The 23911-nt window shown below is 31.9% G+C and overlaps 1 protein-coding gene and 1 pseudogene across 1 annotated transcript; one reads left to right on the top strand and one right to left on the bottom strand.

Moving 5' to 3' along the window:
- Positions 1-2256: 2256 nt before the first annotated feature.
- Positions 2257-7775, bottom strand: LOC114744191 (squalene synthase 1-like). Its single transcript, XM_028932383.1, has 14 exons — positions 7575-7775; positions 6980-7022; positions 6711-6800; positions 6512-6587; positions 6310-6379; positions 6091-6234; positions 5827-5931; positions 5579-5725; positions 5268-5343; positions 4482-4570; positions 4276-4376; positions 3861-3906; positions 3676-3745; positions 2257-2345 (listed from the first exon to the last, which is right to left on the bottom strand). The coding sequence occupies exons 1-14, from the start codon at positions 7773-7775 to the stop codon at positions 2257-2259; spliced, it is 1347 nt and encodes a 448-aa protein (XP_028788216.1).
- Positions 7776-15157: 7382 nt separating this feature from the next.
- Positions 15158-20327, top strand: LOC114744181 (protein DETOXIFICATION 46, chloroplastic-like; annotated as a pseudogene).
- Positions 20328-23911: the final 3584 nt, after the last annotated feature.

Raw genomic sequence — 23911 nt, 5'->3', positions numbered from 1 at the left:
TCGTTTCTTTAATGGCAAAGAATATCGTACACCAACAGCAACGGCCAGTCTTCCTTAGAATATGAAGGCCCGCGCCTCTCCCAACTAAATTGGATTAGTGTATAGGAACAGGAGTTGGCAATCAAATAACAAATGTTTTTACATTCCTCAAGAATACATATAAATTTGTTTCTTATATTTTTTCACAAGAGTCCAGTCTTTTTTTTTTTTTACTTTTTTCTTATATTCAGAGCTAAAAATATGCTTTCATTTATTTCTTATAAAAGAAATTCAGAAGGAGCACCTTTTATAGAGAAATTACTTGATTAAATTGACTTTAAGCGGTATAATTTGTTGGTACATAAGAACATATTTTGTTGGCGAAGAAAACAAACGTAACAACACAATTGAATGGGAATTTAAAATTGCAAGAGTACCAGGTTAATTTTGATTTTTTTTTTTGCCAGAGTGATTTTGATTTATTTGAAGTAGTAATCATCACTGCTGATTAATATATTTAAATATCATCAGTTTGGCTCAATAATATTTGAATCTGACTTAATCAGATGGTTACATAAAAAACATTTAAATATCAATATTAATATGATAAAATCTATCAGAAATTACACTATTATGAAGAATATAACCTCTTTCTGATATTTTTTTAAAATATAAATTAGATGAGATGAGGAATACGCATAGAAGGATGCACGAGGAAGTGGATTTTTTTTTTTTCCCCAAACGGAAGGGGAATATTATGTGATATCGCAATCACGTCGTGGGTCGGGCCTGCACATTGTCAAGAAATGACAGTCAGTTCAGTAATTAATGGTCCCTCTCGCTTGTCACGAGTTCACATCATCCCTAACCAACCCGCTTGGTCCACTTTGGACTTTTGTATGGATCATGGCCCACCCTCACTAATGACCTTGTCCTCGGAAAGTTATGCTAATTATGGTAATATGCGGGTTCGATCCCGCTCTTCATGTAACCAAAAAAATTATGGTATTTCTTTATATATTTATTTTATTCATGTCAGCTTTATTTCTCAAATATCATTTTTTTTTGTTTTTTTATTACATATAAACATCTTCCAAATAAAAACAATCATATTCAAGATACTGTTAAGTATTAAATATAGGTACCTCATTAAACGAGTACGCATTATATAATACTCCCTCCAATCAAGACTCGTTTTGTTGTGCAATTTACACTACAAAATGGGTTTTATATATAAGACCGGAACAGTATTATATAGTATCATTTTGTCCAGTAGAAGCACGAGCAAGGATCAGGTAACCTAAACCACTGTAGTAAAATTAATTTCTATATTTTTACGTATATATCTGTGTTTTACATATATAAAGTTGTGGCCTGTGAAGTGTGAACCATGTCATTTGTTATGGATCACTATTACCTCCGGTCCTAAGAACAAGGCCCTATACCGGAGTTAGTACATAAATAAATATAGATGTGATTTAGGGAAAAATGCAAGTAAAGTTGAATATGTGTGTGCGTGTGTGTCGCGCAAGTGTTCACATGCTGACAGCTGGAGAGATGTGACTGATTATTATTGTTTAAACTGCCACTACTCCTTCGCAGGGAGACGATGGGGTCCATTATAGCCCTATTCGGTAAAATGGTGAAAATTTTCTATAAATATATTTTATATAAATTGAAATAAAATTTTTCTTATATATTTGTCTCGTATCCTATAAGTTACTATTAAAAAACAGTTTATAAACTTCTTATAAAGTATTCTAAACAGGTCTTATGTATGAAGCTGCGTTTCAGTTACCTGAAGGCTTATTTATTTAGATTAACATGTGTAGAAATGATTCTTATAAAGAAAGCTTTGGATACTATGGTCGAAGGGAGTAAAGTGAAGTGCTAGTGAAAAAAAAAGAAGAAGAAGGTAGTAAAGTGAAGTGGGTGTGTGATTAGGGATGCATGTGAATCGCCTTTCATTTATAGTTGTACATAAATCACGTTTAACTAATTTATCATAACTAACACAAGGTAGTTAAAGTTATACACTATTTCTTATTTTAATTATAAGATCTCATTTGTAAATTATAAATGATATTTTATAATTAGGATTAGAGATAATATTAAAATTGAATCACTTCCCCATTGATCAAATATTTTCATACTACCTTTGATCCTAATTATAAGATCTCACTTATAGTTTAAAAACAAAATCTTATAATTATAACTGAAAATAATATTACGGGAGAATATGGTTGAAAGGGTAGTTTTGGAATAACTCATTAAATACTACACAAAACGATCGTCCACGAGAACTGGCGTATACTGAGGGCCACGATTTTCCTTTACCCCTTGCGATAGATGCCCAGTATAGACAACTAGAGTAAGTATGTATGATGTCATCGTCAATAATCAGTGCTTGGATAAGGACATCTCCCCCACTTTGAAAGTTAAATCTTAATTAAGTAGGTGGCCGAGTAGACGCATTCTAGTAAACTACTCGTAATTTATTATCAGAGTTGACTATCTGATCCTTCTATCTCCTCCCCAATTTAGGATTTTTTGAAATAATTCATAAATAGCTTTTCAGTTAATATACAGAATACAAAATAAATATATAAAAATGTCTTATTTCAACTTATATGAAATATATTTATAAATGTTTTTGAACACTGCCAAATAGGTCTGAAATAACTATGTGAGAAAAATTTTATCTCAATATACATAAAATCTTCTTATAATCATGATTCTAAACAAGGCCTTAATTGTTAGTCTTTTAACATTGATTGTACAAATTAATCATCATATTTGTTTGTTTGCCAAATTTTTTAAGATATCAAGAAAATTTCAAGAAAAAATTGCAAAAAAAAAAAACAATCTTAGAAATAAAAATATTACAAATAAAACCTATTATAACATCAGTATTGGTTTTGAAAATAATATAAACAAATGATAACAAATTTTATAAATTGGTTCCTGTATATAATTTTTAGGATTTTTTTTTTGCGATTTTCCTAACTTTTTAATGACAATGCACTTGTTAATTTTCCATAAAAAGACGCAATTTCATTGCTTTGCTATTACGATGGAGCATTGATTTGTCATCCACTCATTCTATAGATGAAGTCGCAGCTTTTGTATTATTTATATTTAATAGTTTGTTTCTAGACTGACAGTTCATTGGTTTTTAATTTACAGTATGAGGGTTTTATTTATTTATTTATTTTGATATTGAACACTTAATATACAAATGTTTGGTCACAGAAGGTGAAGGGGCCAATAAATTTATAGATTTTGCAACATAATAATTTATGAATCTAGCTCATGAAATTACACAAAGATTCATGGATTTAATCTTCCGAAACAATATAAAAATACAAAAACATAATTGCATGTAAGATAACTTAGTATTGATTTTTTTTTAAAAAATGGATAACATAGGCTTCTGACAACTATGCCTAAGAAGACAACAACTCCATGATGGATAGGATTCTTCAGGGCTTTGTAAATGGGCCTAAGAAGACAACAAGTCCTGCATTCAAAATCCAATTGTTTAAATCAATTTATAAATTCCACCAGGAAAAAATATATCAATTTAATCATAACGTACAATCAGGATGGATCACCAGAATATCAACGTCATTATCAATTTTAATAATATAAAAAGGAATATTAAAATCAGACTCCAATGAGAATGAATGAACTTACAGTATATATTGAGCACGCTGGAGTATAAATATGCAAATGCCAAGCATATGGCAACATATATTGCAACCCCCTGCAGATTTGGATGCAATTTTGTTACCAAATGTTTGCTTAAATTTTAATAACCATAATTCATAAAATAATATAAAATTTGAAATCCAATCCAAAAATAATGATGAACTTCTCGCCTGCGGTGAATGATATCCTAACTCTTTGTTGACCTTGCAATGTTCCCTAAAATGAAAAAGATAGAGAAGGTAAGAGAAACGTATATACTCCTCCGGTCCTTAATATAGGACCCAATTCTTGAGTTGGTTTTGGTCTTAAATATAAGACCTATTTCTCATATTTATCAATTTTCTCTAAATTACCCCTATAGATACTCCCTCAACCATAATCAAATAGAAGAGGGAGAGGGGGTATTAAAAAAGATGATTATGGTATTTTAGGAAAAATGTGTCACTTTTCTTATAATTAACTAACTTACCTAACTTCCTTAATCTAATTAAATTAGTTAAATGGGTCTTATATTAAGGATCGGAGGAGTAGTTAGCTAATAATAATGAAAGTGTAAGTAACTAGTAAAGGGATTTAAGTTAAGACCTTTGTTGTTTTGGAGTTTTAGAATTCTGTTGCTTGCAAATTTGCTGAATTGCTTCTATCCTGCTCAGCGTAGTTGAGGCACTAGGATCGTCCGGCTCAACCTATATTCATTTACACTTCAGTAAAGAGTTCAATATAACATAAAAGACAGAACTGAACAATTCAATTCTATCAACTTGAATTAAATAAATAAAGATGAATTATACCTTAGCTTTCATAATGGAAGTGAATTGTGAAAAAGCATCATAGACATCCGACATTGTTCTTGTTTGGTGGATGAGTTTAGCCGTCAGACCTAACCGCACACAGAATAATCTATTCATACCCCAAACACAAAAAAAGCCAGCATATTGTGTGTACATTATACATCCGTATATTTAATACTAGCTCTGTTTCCTAATATAAGAGTTCATTTGATTTTTATTTTGATCCTAGATATATGACCTCAATCATTTTTATCTCTCATACTTATTCATTTTTTTAACATAATCCTTATAATAATAGTAGTTCTAGCTAATACACTTGATTAACAAGGATATTTTAAAAAAAATAACATTTATTTATTACAAATAACTAATGTAACCAATTTTTTTAATATACTCAAATTAGTCAACTAACTCTTATATTAAAGATCAAAGGTAGTACTTCATACCTCCTGTTCTTAATATAAGAGTTAGTTGGGGTTGAATCTAATTATAAATACAAGACCTCAATAAACTCTATCTCTCATATTTATATTTTTTCTCCAAAATATTTCTATTATATGTAAAGGATTCTCACCAACAAGTAATTTCTTTTTTTTGATGAGTACAACAAGTAATTTCAATATACATGATAAGATAATTTTAAAAAGTAAACATATATTGTTATAAATAACCAATCAAACTAATTTTTTAATAATTTTAAATTAATTATCGAACTCTTATACTAAATACAGAAGGTAGAATAAATTAAAATATAGGGAAATTCGCATTATCTGTGTGTGTACGCACCGCGTCTCAATTTCAAAGCAACTCTGAAAACATCAATGTTGTTGTAGCACAAAGCGAGGGTTCCAATGGCCACGACCTGTCCATATATTGTCACAAGTGAGGGCCAAAGTCAAAGTCAACGCTGATCTCTCTCACTCACACAATTACTAAGAAACATTCACGAGATGCATATACATATATCAGAACGTCACGAAACAGTAATGAATAATTTTGTGGATCAATTAAGCTCCCAGATGATTAGAGACAAAGCAAAAAATGTGTAAGAAAATTATAAGAATATTCGAGAAAATTAAGAAGAGATTTTATGAAACCTGAGGAACAGCACAGAATCTGAAAATAGCAGGATCTCTCAAAGCAGACAGGTATTTGAGACAATGTGGTACGTGAACCAAAGCATTTGTGACCATTTCGTTCAAACACTGCAACGCCTTCTTCGAGTTGTTCTCCTCTTTCAGGTCCTACGTACACACACACACACACTCATATATTTTATCCATTTTTAAAAATACAGGAAAAATAAATTAATTTTTAGGAGAGCCATTATTATATATACATATACCTCGAGTTTGTGCACATATTTACTCCAAACTTGACGAGGCCAAAACGTGCGTGGCATTGGTATCTCATTAATATCTTCCAAATAATCACGAATGATATTTGCATTCTACAATAATTCCATTGCAATTGAATTAATTTAGTATTGAAATAGGAAATTTGAATTAATCTTCTCTCGCGGAAACATAAACAAAGGAAGAGAGGTTACAAAATGTGGAATATAATTAATTAATAATTTATATATACATACATATATATATACACACACCTGAAGGAGTAAACCCATTGAATTGGAAAGAGATTCAGGAGCTAAATCCTCTGTCCCAGAAGCATAAAAGAGCTTAGAAAGTCCTAACCCTACCAACCCTGCTACGTAATGAGCGTACTCATTCAGATCTTCTATTGTCTCTATCTGCAACAATTTTTCCCAGATTATTTACTATATAAATAAATATGCAAAAGTGAGCGAGATAGGTTCTGTAATTACCTCCTTGCAAATAAATTTTGCCATTCCAGCTCCCATCTGTCTGGTAACTTCCCTAATCACATCCTGATGACTGCATGCTTATTAATAATTACTCATTATTCCAACAGGAATATATAAATACATAATTAATAAATATTTCAGAGGAAAAAACATTTGACTCTATTATATTTCATGGATAATTATTAATGAATAATGAATGTACCTTCTTTTAAGCTCAAGGAAGGCCGTTCTAACATGATGAAATTGCTCCATAAGAATCTTACAATCTCCGGTTCCACCTTTCCATTAGCAAAAACAATATATTTTATAATACGTACGAAATCTTGAAATTTATAATTAATGAGCATTAGATATTAGATTTCAGTAATTTACTAGCTAGACAGGAGTCTTAGAACTCTTACATGAAAAACTCCAGCGGGGATCAGCTATGCGGAGATGGAATGTTTCCAAAATAGGTATTCTCACTTTTGAAGGCAAACTTGTATCGTCCTCTGCATGCATGCCAAATTATAATATCATTGCATGAGGTTATTTACGTAGTACTTAATTTTATATATGTGTGTGTGTGCGCGCGCGCGGGCAGTATTTCCATTTAAAGTCATCCAATTATATATTTAAGATATACATAAAGGGTTACAATCACAAGGATTAAATGATGAAAGCAACGTACCGACGGTATCCAAGGCTCTTAGAACCAAATAAAATACGAGTATCTGCCACATCAAAAAAAAAAACATTTATAAATGAAAACAAAATACTAGCTCCTGTTCTTAATATAAAAGCTAGTTGACTAATTTGAGGAGATTAAGGAAATAAGTTAAGTTGATTATTTGTCATAAATAAATATTATTTTTCCTCAAATATCTTTACTAATTAAGTGTATTGGCTAAAACCACCATTATTAGAAGGATTATCTTGGAAAAAAAATACATAAATATAAGAGACAAAGTGAATTGGAGTATTATATTTAGGACTAAAATAAAAGTCAAATAAGGTCTTATATTAAGGACCAGAGTTAGTAGTTTTAGCTGCTTGCTTGACCTAATTAATTGTAATTTGCAATGCTAGAAACCATGGAACCAACAGATATTCTGGTTCTTAAAGATAGATAGATGACTTTCTCACAAGCACCAATTCAAAGACAGGAGTATGAACGTGCCTGATGGCTTTATGCTGAAGGATCTGGAACAGCCATATCCCAGAAAAGAGGAGAATAATGAAAAGCTAGCGCAGTAGAAAACATGAAGAAATAAGAAGAAACTCACAGAATCACGAAGCTGGGAATCAAGGTGCTGAATGGTGAGGGCAAAATTTCGAGCGACCTTGTGAAGAATGGTGTAGCAGAAAACCCAATGTGGTTTCTGATCAGGAATGACCTTCTCTGCTTTCCTTATCACCATCTTCATCTTCAACATTGGGTATATTTCTTCTGGGTGCTTCAGAATCGTTCCCAATAAGCTCGCCATTACTTCTAATTCCTCTTCTGCTTTAATTTAGACCTACCGTATATAGCCTAATCAAAAGAGATATCTATGTGAATGCCAAACACAACACTCAAAAGTAGTAATGATGCCACATGTAAATTAATTAATGCGCCTGGCTGATTCGTGAGTTTTGGAGAGAAAGTGGGGGAGCATTATATAGAACTTGCTAACAGGTCTCTGAGTCTTATTGGTAAAAATGACTTCATTATAGTTAGCTGTTTGCATGGCTGCCAGCTGACAAAGCGTTATGCGCGTGTTCACTTGAATATTTCTCCAACACTTGAGAGTCAACTATATTCTCTGAGAGGGTTTCATATTTTCTTAATATCCTTGATATATATGTATACATTTCCAAGTTCATTAATTTATGTTGATCTGTTTTCTTTCATTCTTTAATTTCCCCTTTATTCTACAACTGGAGATAAGTTTCAATCGTATATTCCAATGTCGTATTATATATGTTGATCACGGTGCTGTCTTTTCAACTCAAGCCCGTGTTTCTTTTTGTTCGATCATTTCTGTATAAACGGCAGCACTACTATTTCTTAAACTGATATAAGACTCAGTTGATTAATTTAAAAATATTAAGAAAGTTGCTAAATTATTTAATTATAATATATACTACATGATTTCTATAAAATATTTACGTTTATTATTAGATTATATACATCAACTTATAAAAGCGATCGTGTATTAGTTTGAAAAAGAAGATAAATATAAGTATTTTAAGATAATTTGTTAACTTTTTTTAATTTTCTCAAATAAATCAACTGGGTCTTATATCAAGATCACAGGTAATGCTTGGTCATATGAAACTATAGAATCTTGATCTGTTCATTAAAGTTGTTAATATATACAAGTCTGTGCACACACCGACTTATTAGCTGTACTGTTTAATAATTGATTAGATGAGATCAGCAAAATCTTACTTTATAATGTCTCCCTATGGGCTATAAAAAAGCCTTGATTAATCAGTTATGGCTCTAATGCGACATAAAGTCCCATGAATATTTTGCCAATCTTCTCATGTGACATGAAAGAATATATATATACGTATGTATTTTGATCTACGCACATGATCTACCTTATCCTTACCGCCTGAATCAACTTAATTAATTTACTGCTTAATCAATATTTATAGACTATTTAAATTTTTGTTAAAAATTTTATTATTCAAAATGTCATTAACCTTCATAGTTATACGAAAAATGACAAAATATATGCATTTTAGTGTGTATTCATGTCACGATATTTCAAAGGAGAGCTATTACTGGAAAGATAAAAATAACGTGTTTTTTTTTTGGGGGGGGGGGGGGGGGGATAACTCACATACCCATTCCACATGGCAAAGAATGGCACTTACAAGACTGTGGGAAGAGTTTAGCATTATTGGATCACAAGGTCCGCACGCGCGCGTGCACGTATATTTATCATGCATGCTTTAACAAGAGCAAAATTACATGTTCAGCTTTATTTTGTTCATATATATGTGTGTTATTCTCATGATTTTTATAAAACTTACTACCTTCGGTCTTAATTATAAGAGTCAATTGACTAATTTAAGAAGATTAAGGAAGTAAGTTTAATCAGTTATTTGTCTTAAATGGGTGTTGTCTTTCCTAAAATATCCTTGCTAATTAAATGTATTGACTAGAATTATCATTGTTAGAAGGGCTACTTTAAAAAAAATGTATAAATATGAGAGACAAAGTGAATTGGGTTCTTATATTTAGGACTAAAATAAAAACCAAATAGGGTCTTATATTAAGGACTAGAGGTAGTATATTTTTACACAACATACCCATTCTAATTATCTTGTTCATGTTTTTAACTGTGTCTTACACAAAATTTTCATATTTTTACATAATATATAACCTTGTTTGACTTTTATTTTGGTCCTAAATATAAAATCCCAATCCACTTTGTTTCTAATATTTATACATTTTTTCCAAGATAGTCCTTCCAATAATAATAGTTTTAGCCAATACACTTAATTAACAAGGATATTTCAGGAAAGACAACACCTATTTATGACAAATAACTAACTTAACTTCTTTTCTTAATTTCTTCAAATTAGTTAATTAGCTCTTATAATTAAGACCGGAGGTAGTATTTGAATAAAAAGTAATGTGAAAGTAGAATAAAGCAATATTGTTGTTGACCAAAAAAACAACTAAACCATCTTATACATCTGGTGGTACCCCCGCTGATCAGAGGTAGAGTGATAACGCGTGGAAGGGCATCAAAGATTCAAAGGCATAATGCCCTCGCAATTTTTTTTCAAAAACGTTAATTTCGGGAAAAATTATTGTAAAAAACCTGCACACAAACTAATACCTCCGTTTCTTATTATAAGAGTTTATTTAATTTTTAATCTGATTCTAAATATAAAACCTTAATCCCATTTGTTTTTTATATTTATATATTTTTTCTAAAGTAGTCTTTATAATAGTTACACATGTTAAATATTTTATCAAATGGTAATTCTAACTAATATGTATGATTAACAAAGTTATTATAAGAAAGACAACAACTATTTATAGCAAATAACTAAATTAATTAATTTTTTTAATTTTCTCAAATTTTCTCAAATAACTAACTTATGAAGAAGTATAAAAATCAAAATAAAAATTATATTAAAGGACCATAAAAAAAGTCTAATTCTTATTTTTAATTAGGAAGAAATACGTACATTTGAAAATTGTTTTTATTTTCACGGGCGAAGGATCGAAATTCTGTCATTGAGTGGGTACACCGAAATGGATTTTTTTTTTTTCCGGGAAAAAAAATCGCCCACATATTTTCTGAACCTTGAACGTAGGAGGGATTCTCGCATAGCTGAGTGGGAAATAATGTTATAAAATGTCCGCGTGAATCGTGTGGTTCCAAAACAATTGGACCACATATTTCTCTGGTAACGATTCGGTTCTCGATTTGACTGTGTTATGTATGCGTGAGAGGGATATTCTATAATTCCAGCAAGGACGGACAACAAAAAAACAAAAGGGGGCAAAAAGGGCCTGTGATACATTTTCTCAAGCCAGAAAAAATAAAAAAATAAAAATCTTTCCAATAAAAAGACCGGTAATCTCACAAGAACTCCATAACAGATACTGCACCTGTCTTTAATAAAAGATTTTATTTAATTTTTATTTTGATCTTAAATATAAGATCTTAATCTACTTTGTCTCTAATATTTATAGATTTTATTCCAAGATAGTATGTTTAATAATTATAGTTCTAGCTAACACACTTGATTAACAAGGGTATTTTAGGAAAGACAACACATATTTATTACAAATAACTAACTTAATTTATTTCTTTAATCTCCTCAAATTAGTCAACTAGTTCTTATAATTAAGACTGTAGGTGATATAATTTATTTATTGTTTTATCATAATCTACACGCTCATTATTTTAAATTTACGTTTAAGAAACATTAAAAGAAGAGACTTGGTGTCAGTATTTAAATAAAAATCAAACCATGTTTTTAAAATATATAAAATAAATATATCAGAGAAGTTTTATTTTAACTTGCATACAAGTGTTTTTGATTGTTCCCAAGAACCTCTTGAATTACAAAGTTCGGACAACAAATATAATTCTTTTTATAACATGAAATGAAAGAAAATAAAATTTATCCTGTTTAACGCAAAGTACCGGTATTTTGATTTAGATTCATCTCATTAATAAAATTTCTTATGAAGGCTTTTTTTTCTAATTTTTCCAAGTATTAATTGATAAATTGAAATAATGGTTTAACATCTTATTAATGGATAAATTGAAATAATGATATAACATCTTTGCCAATGTCTTACTCGAGTATATAATCATATATTTTTTATGAATAAAGTGAAGCGAGACCTCTTTTTTTTTTTTTTTGGGGAAATTGGTTAAAAGTTCCTCCTTTACAAATTAAGTAGGGAATGTGATTTGCAATGAATTTAAAAGTGTGAGCCTCTCAAATGTCAGTAAGTATGGTAAGAAAAGACTATATTGCCCTAACAGATACTAATTGCATATGATGGATCCTCACTTGCATATCACAGGTCCTAACTGTATATGGTGAATACTTAGTTGCATATGGGGTCTTATTGCATATTACATATCTTAATTACATATAGTTGACCTAAACTTGCATATTACTGATTTTAATTACATATTGTAAATATCTAATTGCATATAGTGTCTTGTTGCATATCATAGATTCTAATTGCATACGATTGATCCCAAGTTGCGTATTGGTTATTTTAACTGTATATATGGATGTCTAGTTATATATGAGACCTTATTGCATATCATGAATCCTAATTGCATATGTGATATTACTGATCTAAAGTTGCATATGCTTACTTCTAATTGCATATCGCAGATACGTAGTTACATATGAGATCTTATTGCATATTACTAATTCTTATTGTATATCATATATTCAAAATTGCATATTGCTGATTTTGATTGCATATATGCTACTTTGTTCACATCAAATTTCTTTATACAATATTTATGAATAAATTCTTATGTACAAACTAACATGACGGAGGCAGAATCCGTCATATGCAATCAGTACTTGTAGATAAGAATTTGTTTATAAGCTCTGCACAAATTTTTTTTGTTCATGTAAGTAGCAATATATATATATATATATATGCAATTAGAATTAGCAATATGTAAATTTGGATTAATGATATGCAATTAGGATTCATGGCATGCAATAGGGTCTCATATGCAACTAGGCATTTGCAATATACAATTAGAGTCAAGCATATGCAATTATTAATCGGCAACATGCAATTATGATCTGTGATATGTAATCAAGTCTCATATACAACTAGGCATATAGATATGCAGTTAGGATCATCAATATGCATCTTCAGATCATTTATATGCACTTAAGATCTGTGATATGCAATAACAGACCATATGTAACTATGTATTCACAACATGCAATTAAAATCAACAAAATGTAAGTTTGGATCAATGACATGCAGTTAGAATCCATAACATGCAACAAGATCCTATATACAGCTAGGTATTCACTATTTGTAATCAGGATCTATGATATGCAAGTGAGGATCTGTTATATGTAATTAATATATGTTAGAGCAGTATGATATTTTCCTTACCACACTTATTAGTATTTGAGGAGCCTATACCTTTTTATTTGTTGCGGTTCTCATTCCCCGATTAATTTGTCAAAGAGGAACTTAGAATCAATTTTCCTCCTTTTTTTTTCCCTCTGGGCCGAACAACAAATACTTTGGTACGTTTTCAAAGAAACCGTTATTTAAAAAAAAAATCGTCCAGACACGTCATGGGTTTTTTCCCCCTAAATAATCCAACAACGTGTTTGCGTTATTCCTAGTTTCTTTTGGGGAAGGGAACCGCTTTGAAGAGATGGGCCTTTCAATTAAAGAGGCAAAGACGGAAATATGGAGCCCCACAATCCAATGCTGTGTCAAAATCATAACCCATTATATTTATAAACATATAATTATACTGCTTCCAAGTTTTTTTTGACCAAAACTGCTTCCAAGTTCATCATTCACGTAACAGAACAGAACTTATTTTCCACCCTATGTGATTAAATGCACACAGATGATTCCACATGAATCATATGTCCCAGCAATTTTAAATGTGAGGACACGATTGACACTTTGCAAATAATAATGGGTGCATAGTTGATGGTATAACTGAAAAAGATAAATTAACGAAGCTTTTCATTTTTAGAATAATAAACGTTTTTTTTTTCCTTACTTTCATGACAATAATAACTTAATGAATAGTTTTGTAAGACAGTGATATGAAAGCTTTTTATGTTAAAAAAAAAAAAGACATGAAAGCTTTTTATAAATGATATGGATTCGGGCAATTAGTACCTCCTATTCTCACTGGGGAAAAAAAAGCTTTGGGACAAAGTTAAAAGTCCAAGATGGCAATGATTGGCACGAATGGAGGAAAAAAAAGCTTTGGGACAAAGTTAAAAGTCCAAGATGGCAATGATATGGCACGAATGGAGGCATTATTAAAAAATTAAAAAAGTATTAATTCATTAATTTATTATTATACAATGATTATGGCATTGAAATACTTTTATTCTCACCAAATCCCAATGTACCTGCATTTGTTTGATTCCAAATGTTGATTCGGAAATGTTAGGTTACGTCTGAGAAGTGAGAAATATGAGGTGTGTTTGGGATAGCAGTGGCAGAAGTAGTTTTTTTTTTCAATTTGACTTTTACAGAAGTCAGATTGAATAAAAGTCAGATAGAGTAATGTGATTTATGTTTAGATTGAGTTTTGAAAAAATGTCAGTCTGAGAAGCTGAAACTTGTTTGGATGATAAATGTAAAAATAAATTTGAATATAAAATGACTGAAAAGGACATATACTTTATTAAACAATATATATTTATTTTATATACTTATAATGTGATAATTGTAGAGAAAAATTAAAATTAATTATAAAAATAAAATAGTTATTTTTTAAAGAATAAATAATTTATTTTTAAAAAATGATTTTATTATTCAAAAAATAATTGTTTAAATATTGAAAACTAATTGGCTGGATTAAAAAAAAAAAAAAGAACTCACATAATGTATTCTCTCTCCTCCCTCACTCATGGGCCCCACGAAGGGTGTAGTGGAGAAGTTGCGAGCGGGAAGACGGAAAAGCTGAAGGCAGCAGCTTATGAAAAAAAAGTCCATTTCCCGTATAAGTCCATTTATTTTCACCGTGAATCTAAACATCTCTTTTAAATAAGAAGTTACTTTTTTCAGTTTTTACCAGTGGAGAAGTTAGTTTGAAGACCTTCATCGTGATCCCAAACACACTCTGGATATAGATTAATAGTGTATTTGCTTTAAAACACTTCCATGAATTCCTCTAAGGGGCTTAAAATCATTTTTAAAACCATAAAACATCCCCTAAGATCACAAGCCTGAGTTCGGTAAGCCACGCGCGTGATACCTGCGAAGTGGCTTTAAATTTGATGGCCGCGCGAGGGAAGAACGCAGGTTAGTTGGACGACAATGGAAACTTCAACGGCAACTTGGTTAACGACATCGTTCCCCAACCAACGCATCATTTAGTTGCTTTCCTTCACCGAACTCCATTTTCTTTCTTTTTCTTCTCCACCCACCCCACTCCTCCACACTCTCACGTTACAACTAAACCATAACATAATGCAGCTCAAATCCCTTTCACTCCCTTCCCCAATCCCCATTCAAATCCTAATTTCCGACAATTATCTCAATCCTCTCTCCACTTCAACTTCTCCGACTCTCCCTCTCCAACCTCCGGTTTTCCTCTCAGTTTTCGCAGTGCGCCGTTGGAAACTCGTAATTGTAAGTTAGCAAGGTCTTTCATTAAAAACGGAGATGGAGTTTCTGGAAGCAATCCAGAAGCTCGGAGTAAGTGTAATTGTAGTTCCGAGTCAGTTTCGTGGTCCGAAGATGAAGAGGTGGCAGTGGAGGTTGATGTAAGCAAGAGACAGGCATCGACTAATCAGAGCATATTGTCGCAAGTAAAGGAGATTATCATGTTTTCTGGACCAGCCACTGGGCTCTGGATCTGTGCGCCGTTGATGAGTCTCATCTCAACCGCTGTGGTTGGTCGAGGAAGCTCAACTGAGCTTGCTGCTTTAGGTAGCATTTCAAAATGGCAACCCCTGGAACTTACTCCCTTTTCTTTTCTATATTTTTTTAGTGATTCGAAATGCTCAATGGTATAGGCAAAGATCGGAATTTAAATCCTATATTTTCACTAATGGTGAGCAGGGCCGGGAACGGTGTTTTGCGATAACATGAATCTACTGTTCATGTTCCTTTCCATTGCAACTTCAAACATGGTTGCTACTTCACTTGCCAAAGGGGTTAGTTCTTGGACCTCCGATGGATATAATGCAATACGTGATAATCCATGTGATGATATTAAGCTATAGCCAATGTCCTAATAACAAAAACTCATTCTCACTCCTATTCATGTGCCTTTTCCTGTACTATGCATCGGTCGTCGGGGGCTAGGGTGATCATTTTTGGGTCTTGGTCCTAAATATACAATGCAAGATGATTCTGCGTCATAATCTTCAATAATGTCTTATCTTATGCCGTTGCCACCCTGTCAATATTTTGCTGTGGTGAATAAACTCCAAGAGTTAAAATATGTGGAAATTACATGACGTGGACATTTTCTGTTAAATTCTGTACTGTACTTTCACCTGAGATGGTTGAACTAAAATATGCAGGACAAAGACGAAGTGCAGCACCAAATATCGGTTTTACTTTTTGTTGGCCTGATATGTGGAACCTTGATGCTTTTGTTTACTCAATTTCTTGGTGGATGGGCATTAACTGGTAAGTAATCCAGATGTTGTATTATCCAAATGCGCACAGATATATTATGAACATTAGTTATTTTCAGAAGTTAATAATGTTTTCTGGTGGGGAGGTCAATAATTTTTTATTTACAGTTTTTATTGGGCCAAAAAATATTCAAATTGTACCTGCGGCAAGCAAATATGTTCAGGTTTATTTCTTCTTTTTCATAAATCCTGTTTATTTCTTCACTGTTGATTCCCTTCCCTGTCTACATATACTTCCTATTCATGTCTCTAAACTTACGGCCTGACAGTGCATTCACACCTAATTCTGAGGTTGATTTTCAGATATTTGACTAAAAAAGAGCATTTCTGTTGATAGATTCGAGGTTTAGCATGGCCTGCTGTTCTCTATGGACTGGTTGCTCAGAGTGCAAGGTGCGCCTCTTCTCATGTATTTTATTCATCGCATGGAACCCTGAAAACATGTAAAGATTGTTGTGTTATAATGATCTTTGAACATTATTTTCAACTATTTGTAAGATAATGTATCTCGGTGCTCTTTTATATGCAGTGGCAGAGAAGCATTACCTTTGCATGGTGCATCTTTCTCTTTAGCATCAATGTTTATCCAGTGAATTGCATGTTTTTTAGCAGAATTTCGCTTCATCACTAGAATATGATTTTGAAAATGTGTTCTTTCATGTCTAATCCCTTCTCAACCGCAGTCTGACAAGCGTTGAAAACAAGTTTTCCCATGCACTTGAAAGGAGAAACTTTTTGTTATGAAGTAGCCTTCAAGAAATTTGACTTTATTATTGTTACATCTACTAATGAAAGGTAAAGGCAACCACGAGACTAGCCATCCTGTTCTATAAACGGCATAGACATTTGGTAGAATGCATTTTACTGTAGTTTTTTAGTAGTGAAAATCCTCAATGTAAATTGCTGGTATCTACAAAGATGTTCTTTAGTAGATGAAGTTTTAGTTTAACCTTAAGCTGTAACTTATATTGTTATGCTGCATTCTGAGAAAATTTTGTCTCTGATCATTAGCCTTGGCATGAAAATTCATGGGGACCTCTGAAGGCTTTGGTCATTGCCAGTGTTGTTAACGGCATTGGTCATATAGGCCTATGCAGTTTTTTTAACTATGGTCTTGCAGGTGCAGCATGGGCAACGCTGGCTTCCCAAGTACGTCAAATAAACATTTTTAACAAGATCTGGCCTGACGTTTTCTTTATTTTTATTCACTTTCTCATTCTTACAATAACCTCATTTGTCGGACTCCTTACAGATTGTAGCAGCCTATATGATGGTTGCAGCGCTAAACAAGAAAGGATATAATTCTTTTGCCATCTCAATACCATCACCCTCTGAATGTGTGCAAATATTTGGGATTGCTGCACCTGTATTTGTGACCATGTTCTCAAAGGTTAGCCTGATCCTGCTTGAATCTGTGTCTCTATTGGTTTCCATGTTGAAGATATACGCATCTGAAAACTTTTTAGTGTTTTTAGGTGGCGTTTTACTCTCTCATAACATATTTTGCTACAGCAATGGGTACTAATACGGTTGCAGCTAATCAGGTTAGCTTTACTCACAAAAGTGCTTATGGTTACTCTACTTCGTTTTTTGCCATAACTTTCTCTGGTGCAGGTCTATCCAATTAATATTAACTCTCAATCTACCAACAATTAGGTTATGATTCAAATGTACAGCATGTGTGTGGTATGGGGGGAGCCACTCTCTCAAACTGCACAGTCTTTTATGCCCGAGTTACTATATGGTTTCAGCCGAAGTTTGGTAAAGGTTAGTGAGGTTTGAAACTTCAAATGTATGTATAATATCTCACTGCATGTCTTAGTGAGTGACACTTGTCATATCGAACATTTTTTTCCTGAAAGTAGTTGTCTTTGTCCATGAAAACCATGACTTGATTTGTGTGCAGCATCTGGCTCTTAAATGGGCTCTGTTTGTCTATGTCCTCTAAAGGTTTTGCAACATCAAACAGGCTCAAAATCTGCTGAAGTCACTGCTGATTATTGGAGCTTTACTTGGATTGGTAATAGGAACAATTGGAACGTCTGTTCCTTGTTTTGCCGAATATTTTTACACCTGATCTTAACGTCATAGAAGAGGTTAGGATATTCTGAACTTGTGGAACAATTATTGTCATCTGCTTTTCACATTTACAGTAATATGGCATTTCTCATATTAACAGTATGGCTAAAATATACATGGATAGACCAATTTTTGAAATAAGGTTCCTCCAAGGTTAATTAATTTCAAATTTCAGCCCACCATCAACTTTTGTTATAATCAACTTAATTAGATATAATCAGTCAACTTTTGTTACTTCAATAAATGATTGAAAACTTTACGGTATACACAGTCCTGAAGTGAGGTATATTCGATATTTCTTTTTATAGACTCCATAGAGAGGACTGATATGAGGATATTATTTTATAAGGCAATGTAGCGATAATATTGATGTGATGAAATTTGATATCTGCAAAGAATTAAGTTCAATATGAGATCAAAGGACCATTTTCTTTATTTGGTCTTAATTGAAACTGAATTTCTATTAATGCAGATGCACAGTGTGTTGTTGATGTTCTTTGTTGCATTATTGGTGACACCCTGTGCTCACAGCCTTGAGGTACCCTATATTGGTATGTTAGACCTATTTTCTTATTTCCTTTTGAATGTCCTTTGCTAATGATATAATCTTATCCTAAGAATGTTTTTTTCATCTCTTCTGTGAGTTTAAGGGGAAAAAAATGAATTTTTTTTCCGTAGGCTCTAGCCTTTCTTTTTTGGGTTCAATCCATACGTCATGATGCACGTCCACATCAAAATGTCAAATAACAGATGTGACAAAACGGAATTTTATGCACAATGTCTACTTATTGCTGCCATTCCTATTTCATCCCTCCCCGATGTGCCACAAGTGTCGTGCTTAATGCGTATCTAGCCTATTTTTCTTAGTAAATGATGCATAATTAAATTCCACGTTCGTGTATGGCAAAAAAAAATCCCACGCTCAGAAGTAAACGAACCTTCAGAAAGTTTTTTTTTTTTTTTTTTGGAATCGAAATGAATATATTAACAAAATGTACAAATAGCTTACAACGGTACAACATCTAAGCTACGGACCCTATAAAACTGGGGAGTTCACTAGCATTAGTTGTGTGATTGACAAGAGTACAAACAGAGATAATAATTTCCTCAGGGTTAGAGGATTCATTCATGAAAATACATTGTTTCTATTATCCCATAATTTCCAGCAAGGGGTGCCAAAAAAGAGGCGCCAGTGAGTGCCCATGCACCTTGGGTTGAGGTTCCAAAGACCAGTCTTGGATGGGCTTTTGAAAAATTCTTGAACGCGCGACTGTGGAATGGATTTCCTCCAGCAGGTGTAGGCAGTGGGACAGCGTCGAAAGATGTGATCTAGGTTTTCCAGTTCTGCATGGCGTAGTGCGCAAGTTCCTTCAGTGGCTATACTCCGTCTGATTCGTTCTTCATTGGTAAGGAGACGGTTTTTCATGGCCAGTCATAAGAACGTTCTGATTCGTTGTGATCCTGGCCATTTCCAGACCCAAGACCAATTTGTGCTTTGTTCAGTTGTCCATATTCCTTGATCTTCGTGATAAGCAGTTGAGACAGAGAAGTGTAAATATACCATGTTCAGAAAGTTTTTGTTCTAGGATAATGTTTTCTTTTGGATCCGCAGGCTGGGAGGGACCTTCAATTATCAGCTTAACAATGAGTGGATGCTTCGGTCTCGGTGCCCTCTTACTATTGGTATGTGTATATTTAAGTCTTAAAGCGTGTCCCGAGTTCAATTCTGATGTATCTAGACTTAAATGGCCCTTTCTTTTTTATATTTCAGGCTGTGAGTACTAAAGGATATGGTTTGCCTGGCTGCTGGTGTGCGTTCTTGTGGGGTTTCAATGGTAAAGATTGCAATATTTACACTTTATTTTTGGTTTACAATTAGGCCGAACCCTATCTAAATATGTAGGTCTTTTCAGGCTCGTTTCTTCCTTGCTCTATGGCGTCTTCTCTCTCCCAGTGGCATGCTCAACTCCCAGGAATTGGATAAATTGAAAGCTGCTTGGTTCAAATTCTTTATTCTCGTGCCTCCGAGTTTAAGGGAACTCCCATTGATCTAATCATGATCAATCGATCATTGTCATTTTTTCACCATTTTTTCCCCACATTGCACGTGATGCTTGTACTGCTCGTTTTCAGCAATTAAACAAGTAATGAATAATTATCGAAGAGTGCCTTTATATCAATATTATGGTTTTTTATATAGTACTCTTGTAAGAGACAATTGTGGGTTTGGAATTTGGATTTTATCCTAATATAAAATCTCAACTTATTTTTTTACTCCTTCGGTCTTTAATATAAGATCTAATTCTTGAGTTGGTTTTGGTCCTAAATATAAGGCCCATTTCTCATATTTATCAATTTTTTTAAGTTACCCCCATGGATACTCTCTCAACAATAATCAAGTAGAAGAGAGAGAGGGGTATTAAGAAAAATGATTATGTGTTTTAGGAAAAATGTGTCACTTTTCTTATAATTAACTAACTTACCTAACTTCTTTAATCTAATCAAATTAGTTAAATGGATCTTATATTAAGGATTCGGAGGAGTAATATTTTTTCAAAATTTTTATTAATTATAAAAATTCCCACGAAGGATATCCAATAAATCAATGCTGAAAAATAAAATTTCATCAGAGAATAATAAGATACAGAGCTACGGAACAAAAGTCGAGAAATGGGCGTTTCCTCCATCTGCCTTCATTAGCTTATTAGGGGCTTTTTTATCCAGACACAACAAACAGTAAAAATATTTACTCAGATACTACACTTGAAATCGTTCAGACAATAACGAGTTTAAATGTACAGAAGTTGTTCAAGCCAAAAACGACTTCAGTGGACCCACATCCAAATATGAAAGTTGTTCTTGGTCAACAAGTGGACCCACATCACAAATAAAAGTTGTTCTTGGTCTGAACAACTTCAGTGGGACCCCCTATATAGACATTTGTCTTACACTCCATATGGGTTCCATGCGTTTTTCAGCTTTTTTATTTTTTGACCAGATTATTTCTGCCTTTTCCAGCCACACACCAAAGTGTTCCTCCTTCCCCAAATATCCCATCAATGAGGTAGTCATTCAATGTCTCTCACACGTGAGTACTTTGTTTTTGCATGTGAGTGTATAGTATGAATTCTATTTATATAAGATATTCGCCATTCCCACATCATCAGAAGGCTTCTCTTCACTTCTCACATTCTTCTTTCTCTATGTGTAAGGCATTCCCGTGAAGTAGGTAAATACGTTTTATCTCAACTTCAATTCTTCATACAATTCAATTCTTCTTTCTCTATATATAAGGGCATTCGCGTGAAGAATTGAATTTTATCTGCAGGTCCTTCAGTTCTTCTTTCTCTTTCCACAATTTCACGTGAAGTTGGTGGTGTGTGGCCTTTGCAAATATTGTATACGTTTTATCTCAACTTGAGGCTTAATTTTCTTCTGATTAAAGTACATTCTCTTGATTATTTTTTTTTTAAATTTTGATATGTATTTTGCTAATGATGGATAAGAATTTTATTTAGTCTTATTTTACATGTTGAGTTTGTTTTAATTAAAAAAATGTAGACATATAATTAATTGTCATATAAAATAAATTACAGTTTTTTTTTATAATCTGATTAAATATATATCTTTTTTTAGTAGATAGTGTTTGAGTAAATATGTAGTCAAATTAAATATGTATTTAGTTAGATAATATTTGGTTGTGAGCATGGTAATCAAACTTCTCCTATGCCAGTCAATACGTCATGAAAAATACTTAAATATTTAAAGAAAAATTGATGGAATAATATTCCCCACTCATAAAATTTTAATATACAACGATAAAATTATTTTTGTTAAAATTACGTAAAATTCATATCAAAGCATGCGTAGAAGACAGTTAATTATTTAACTATAAAAACCTTTAAATATTGAAAATCCAAATCAGTAGTCCAAGTTATAATTTTATTAAATTTATAATTATTTTATTATTTGATTATGCATAGTGACTTCATGTATGAATTTCATAAATTCGAGTTTACATACCTGTCACGAGTTTACTTAAACTCGTGAGTTTGACAACCCCGGGTGTGAACTTAGTCTAGTCTTGTATCTAGCCAATGAAAGCTAGCTAAATGGTGTCAAAATTTCCCTAATAAAAAGAGTACTGATTGTGGGGTTAATAATAATGAAAGAAAGGAGTTTTTTTTTTGTTGGAAAAATTAGAGAGGAGGACCCTAGAGAAAGCAATATTTATTAAAGAGGATCTTAAAAATTATAATTATTTAGACAAACCAAATAATAAATTATAAATTTAAAAAAATCACTTAACAGTATAGCTAATTGTTTCGTCATATTAAGTAATTATAATTTTTAATAACTAGTGTGAAATAGTTATTAACATTTATTTTTGTTTTCAATCATAAGGATTTTTTTGGGGTCACTTAAACGGTACCTAATATAAAATACACCGTACATTTATTATAAGCTCTATTATTATTTAATGTAATTTACCTTATGTGTTAACTAAAGTATATATCTCATCAAAAGCATTATTCGCAATATAGAATTAGAGGCTGCAAGGAATATGATTATTCTTTAATAATATAGATAAATTAAAATTGAACATTTGAAGTATGAAGTTGGGACCAGGAGAAAAATGAAGCAGAGGCAATTTTTTTGAATAAGAATATTTTCAAATTAATTTATTTAATCATATTTATCTAATTTAGTCATTAAAAATTATCCAATAATGGAACATAAGTTAGAAAAATTTAGGAATGTAGTTGTGGGAGAATTTAATGTTTTTAAATATATTTAATCCTTCTAAATACTTATAGTTTTTAAGATCCTTTTTGATAATAAACAGAAGTAATGATTTTAGCTAATTTTTTAATATATTTAATTATAATATATTTTTGAATAAAATGGAATGAATAGAAATTATTTATTTAATATATTTGAAATATGTAATTTATATTATTAATTTTATATTGATATCTTAGAATTTATAATAAAATTTTAATATGTAACGTTTATTTTTATTTGAAATTATTTTTTAATTATTCTAAATATTTTTTATGATTGATGTTCCACAGTCGTTGTTCATTAAAAGATATTACAGGTTACTATCTTACTTAAAAATGTAAATAAGTTTCTTAATAAATAGCCTAATTTTGTAATTGTAAATAAATGATTATTCTACTATTTTTTTAAAAATATAATACATAATTGAATTAAAAAATAATGATATTATGGAGTTAATTAGTTTTACAATTCATTTTTGTTTAATTACTAATTATAATGTATTATTTAGGAAGCAGAATGGATCATCAGGCAAAGAGTTTGTGTGTATATTGCAAATGGATGAATTTTAATGGCCCGGTCGGTGGCAACATTTGAGTGTGATAGAGCGAAAGTAGTGAAAGTTGATCCAAAATATATATTGGATAGATTGAATGAAGTTATTGGACGAAAACTACAACTTCTCCTCCAATGGAATTGTGACAAATCTAGTGTACAGATATCCTACGTGCATAAATCCACCACAATACCAAGCATGCAGTCTAGAAGATGATTCGGATGTACAACAAATGTGGCAAGGTGAACCGTCGATTCTCAACTCAGTTAAAATGTGCAGAGTTGTATGCCAATATAGGTGACTTGGAAGATTGTTGGTCATATTGAATCACAACTAATG

The sequence above is a fragment of the Neltuma alba genome, unplaced genomic scaffold (genome assembly GCF_004799145.2).
Source record: "Neltuma alba isolate B1F8T4 unplaced genomic scaffold, ASM479914v2 tig00004281_pilon, whole genome shotgun sequence".
NCBI lineage: Eukaryota > Viridiplantae > Streptophyta > Magnoliopsida > Fabales > Fabaceae > Neltuma > Neltuma alba.
Note: the sequence above shows the minus strand (reverse complement) of the source record. Positions and strands in the feature narration are given on the sequence as shown.

Excerpts from the sequence above, each read along its gene's own strand:
- LOC114744191 (XM_028932383.1), bottom strand. The coding sequence starts at position 7,775 with ATGGCGAGCTTATTGGGAACGATTCTGAAGCACCCAGAAGAAATATAC. Across the intron at positions 5,726-5,826 it reads AATATGTGCACAAACTCGAG|GACCTGAAAGAGGAGAACAA; the intron begins GTATATGTATAT and ends GTGTGTACGTAG. Across the intron at positions 3,746-3,860 it reads TAGGATATCATTCACCGCAG|GGGGTTGCAATATATGTTGC; the intron begins GCGAGAAGTTCA and ends CCAAATCTGCAG.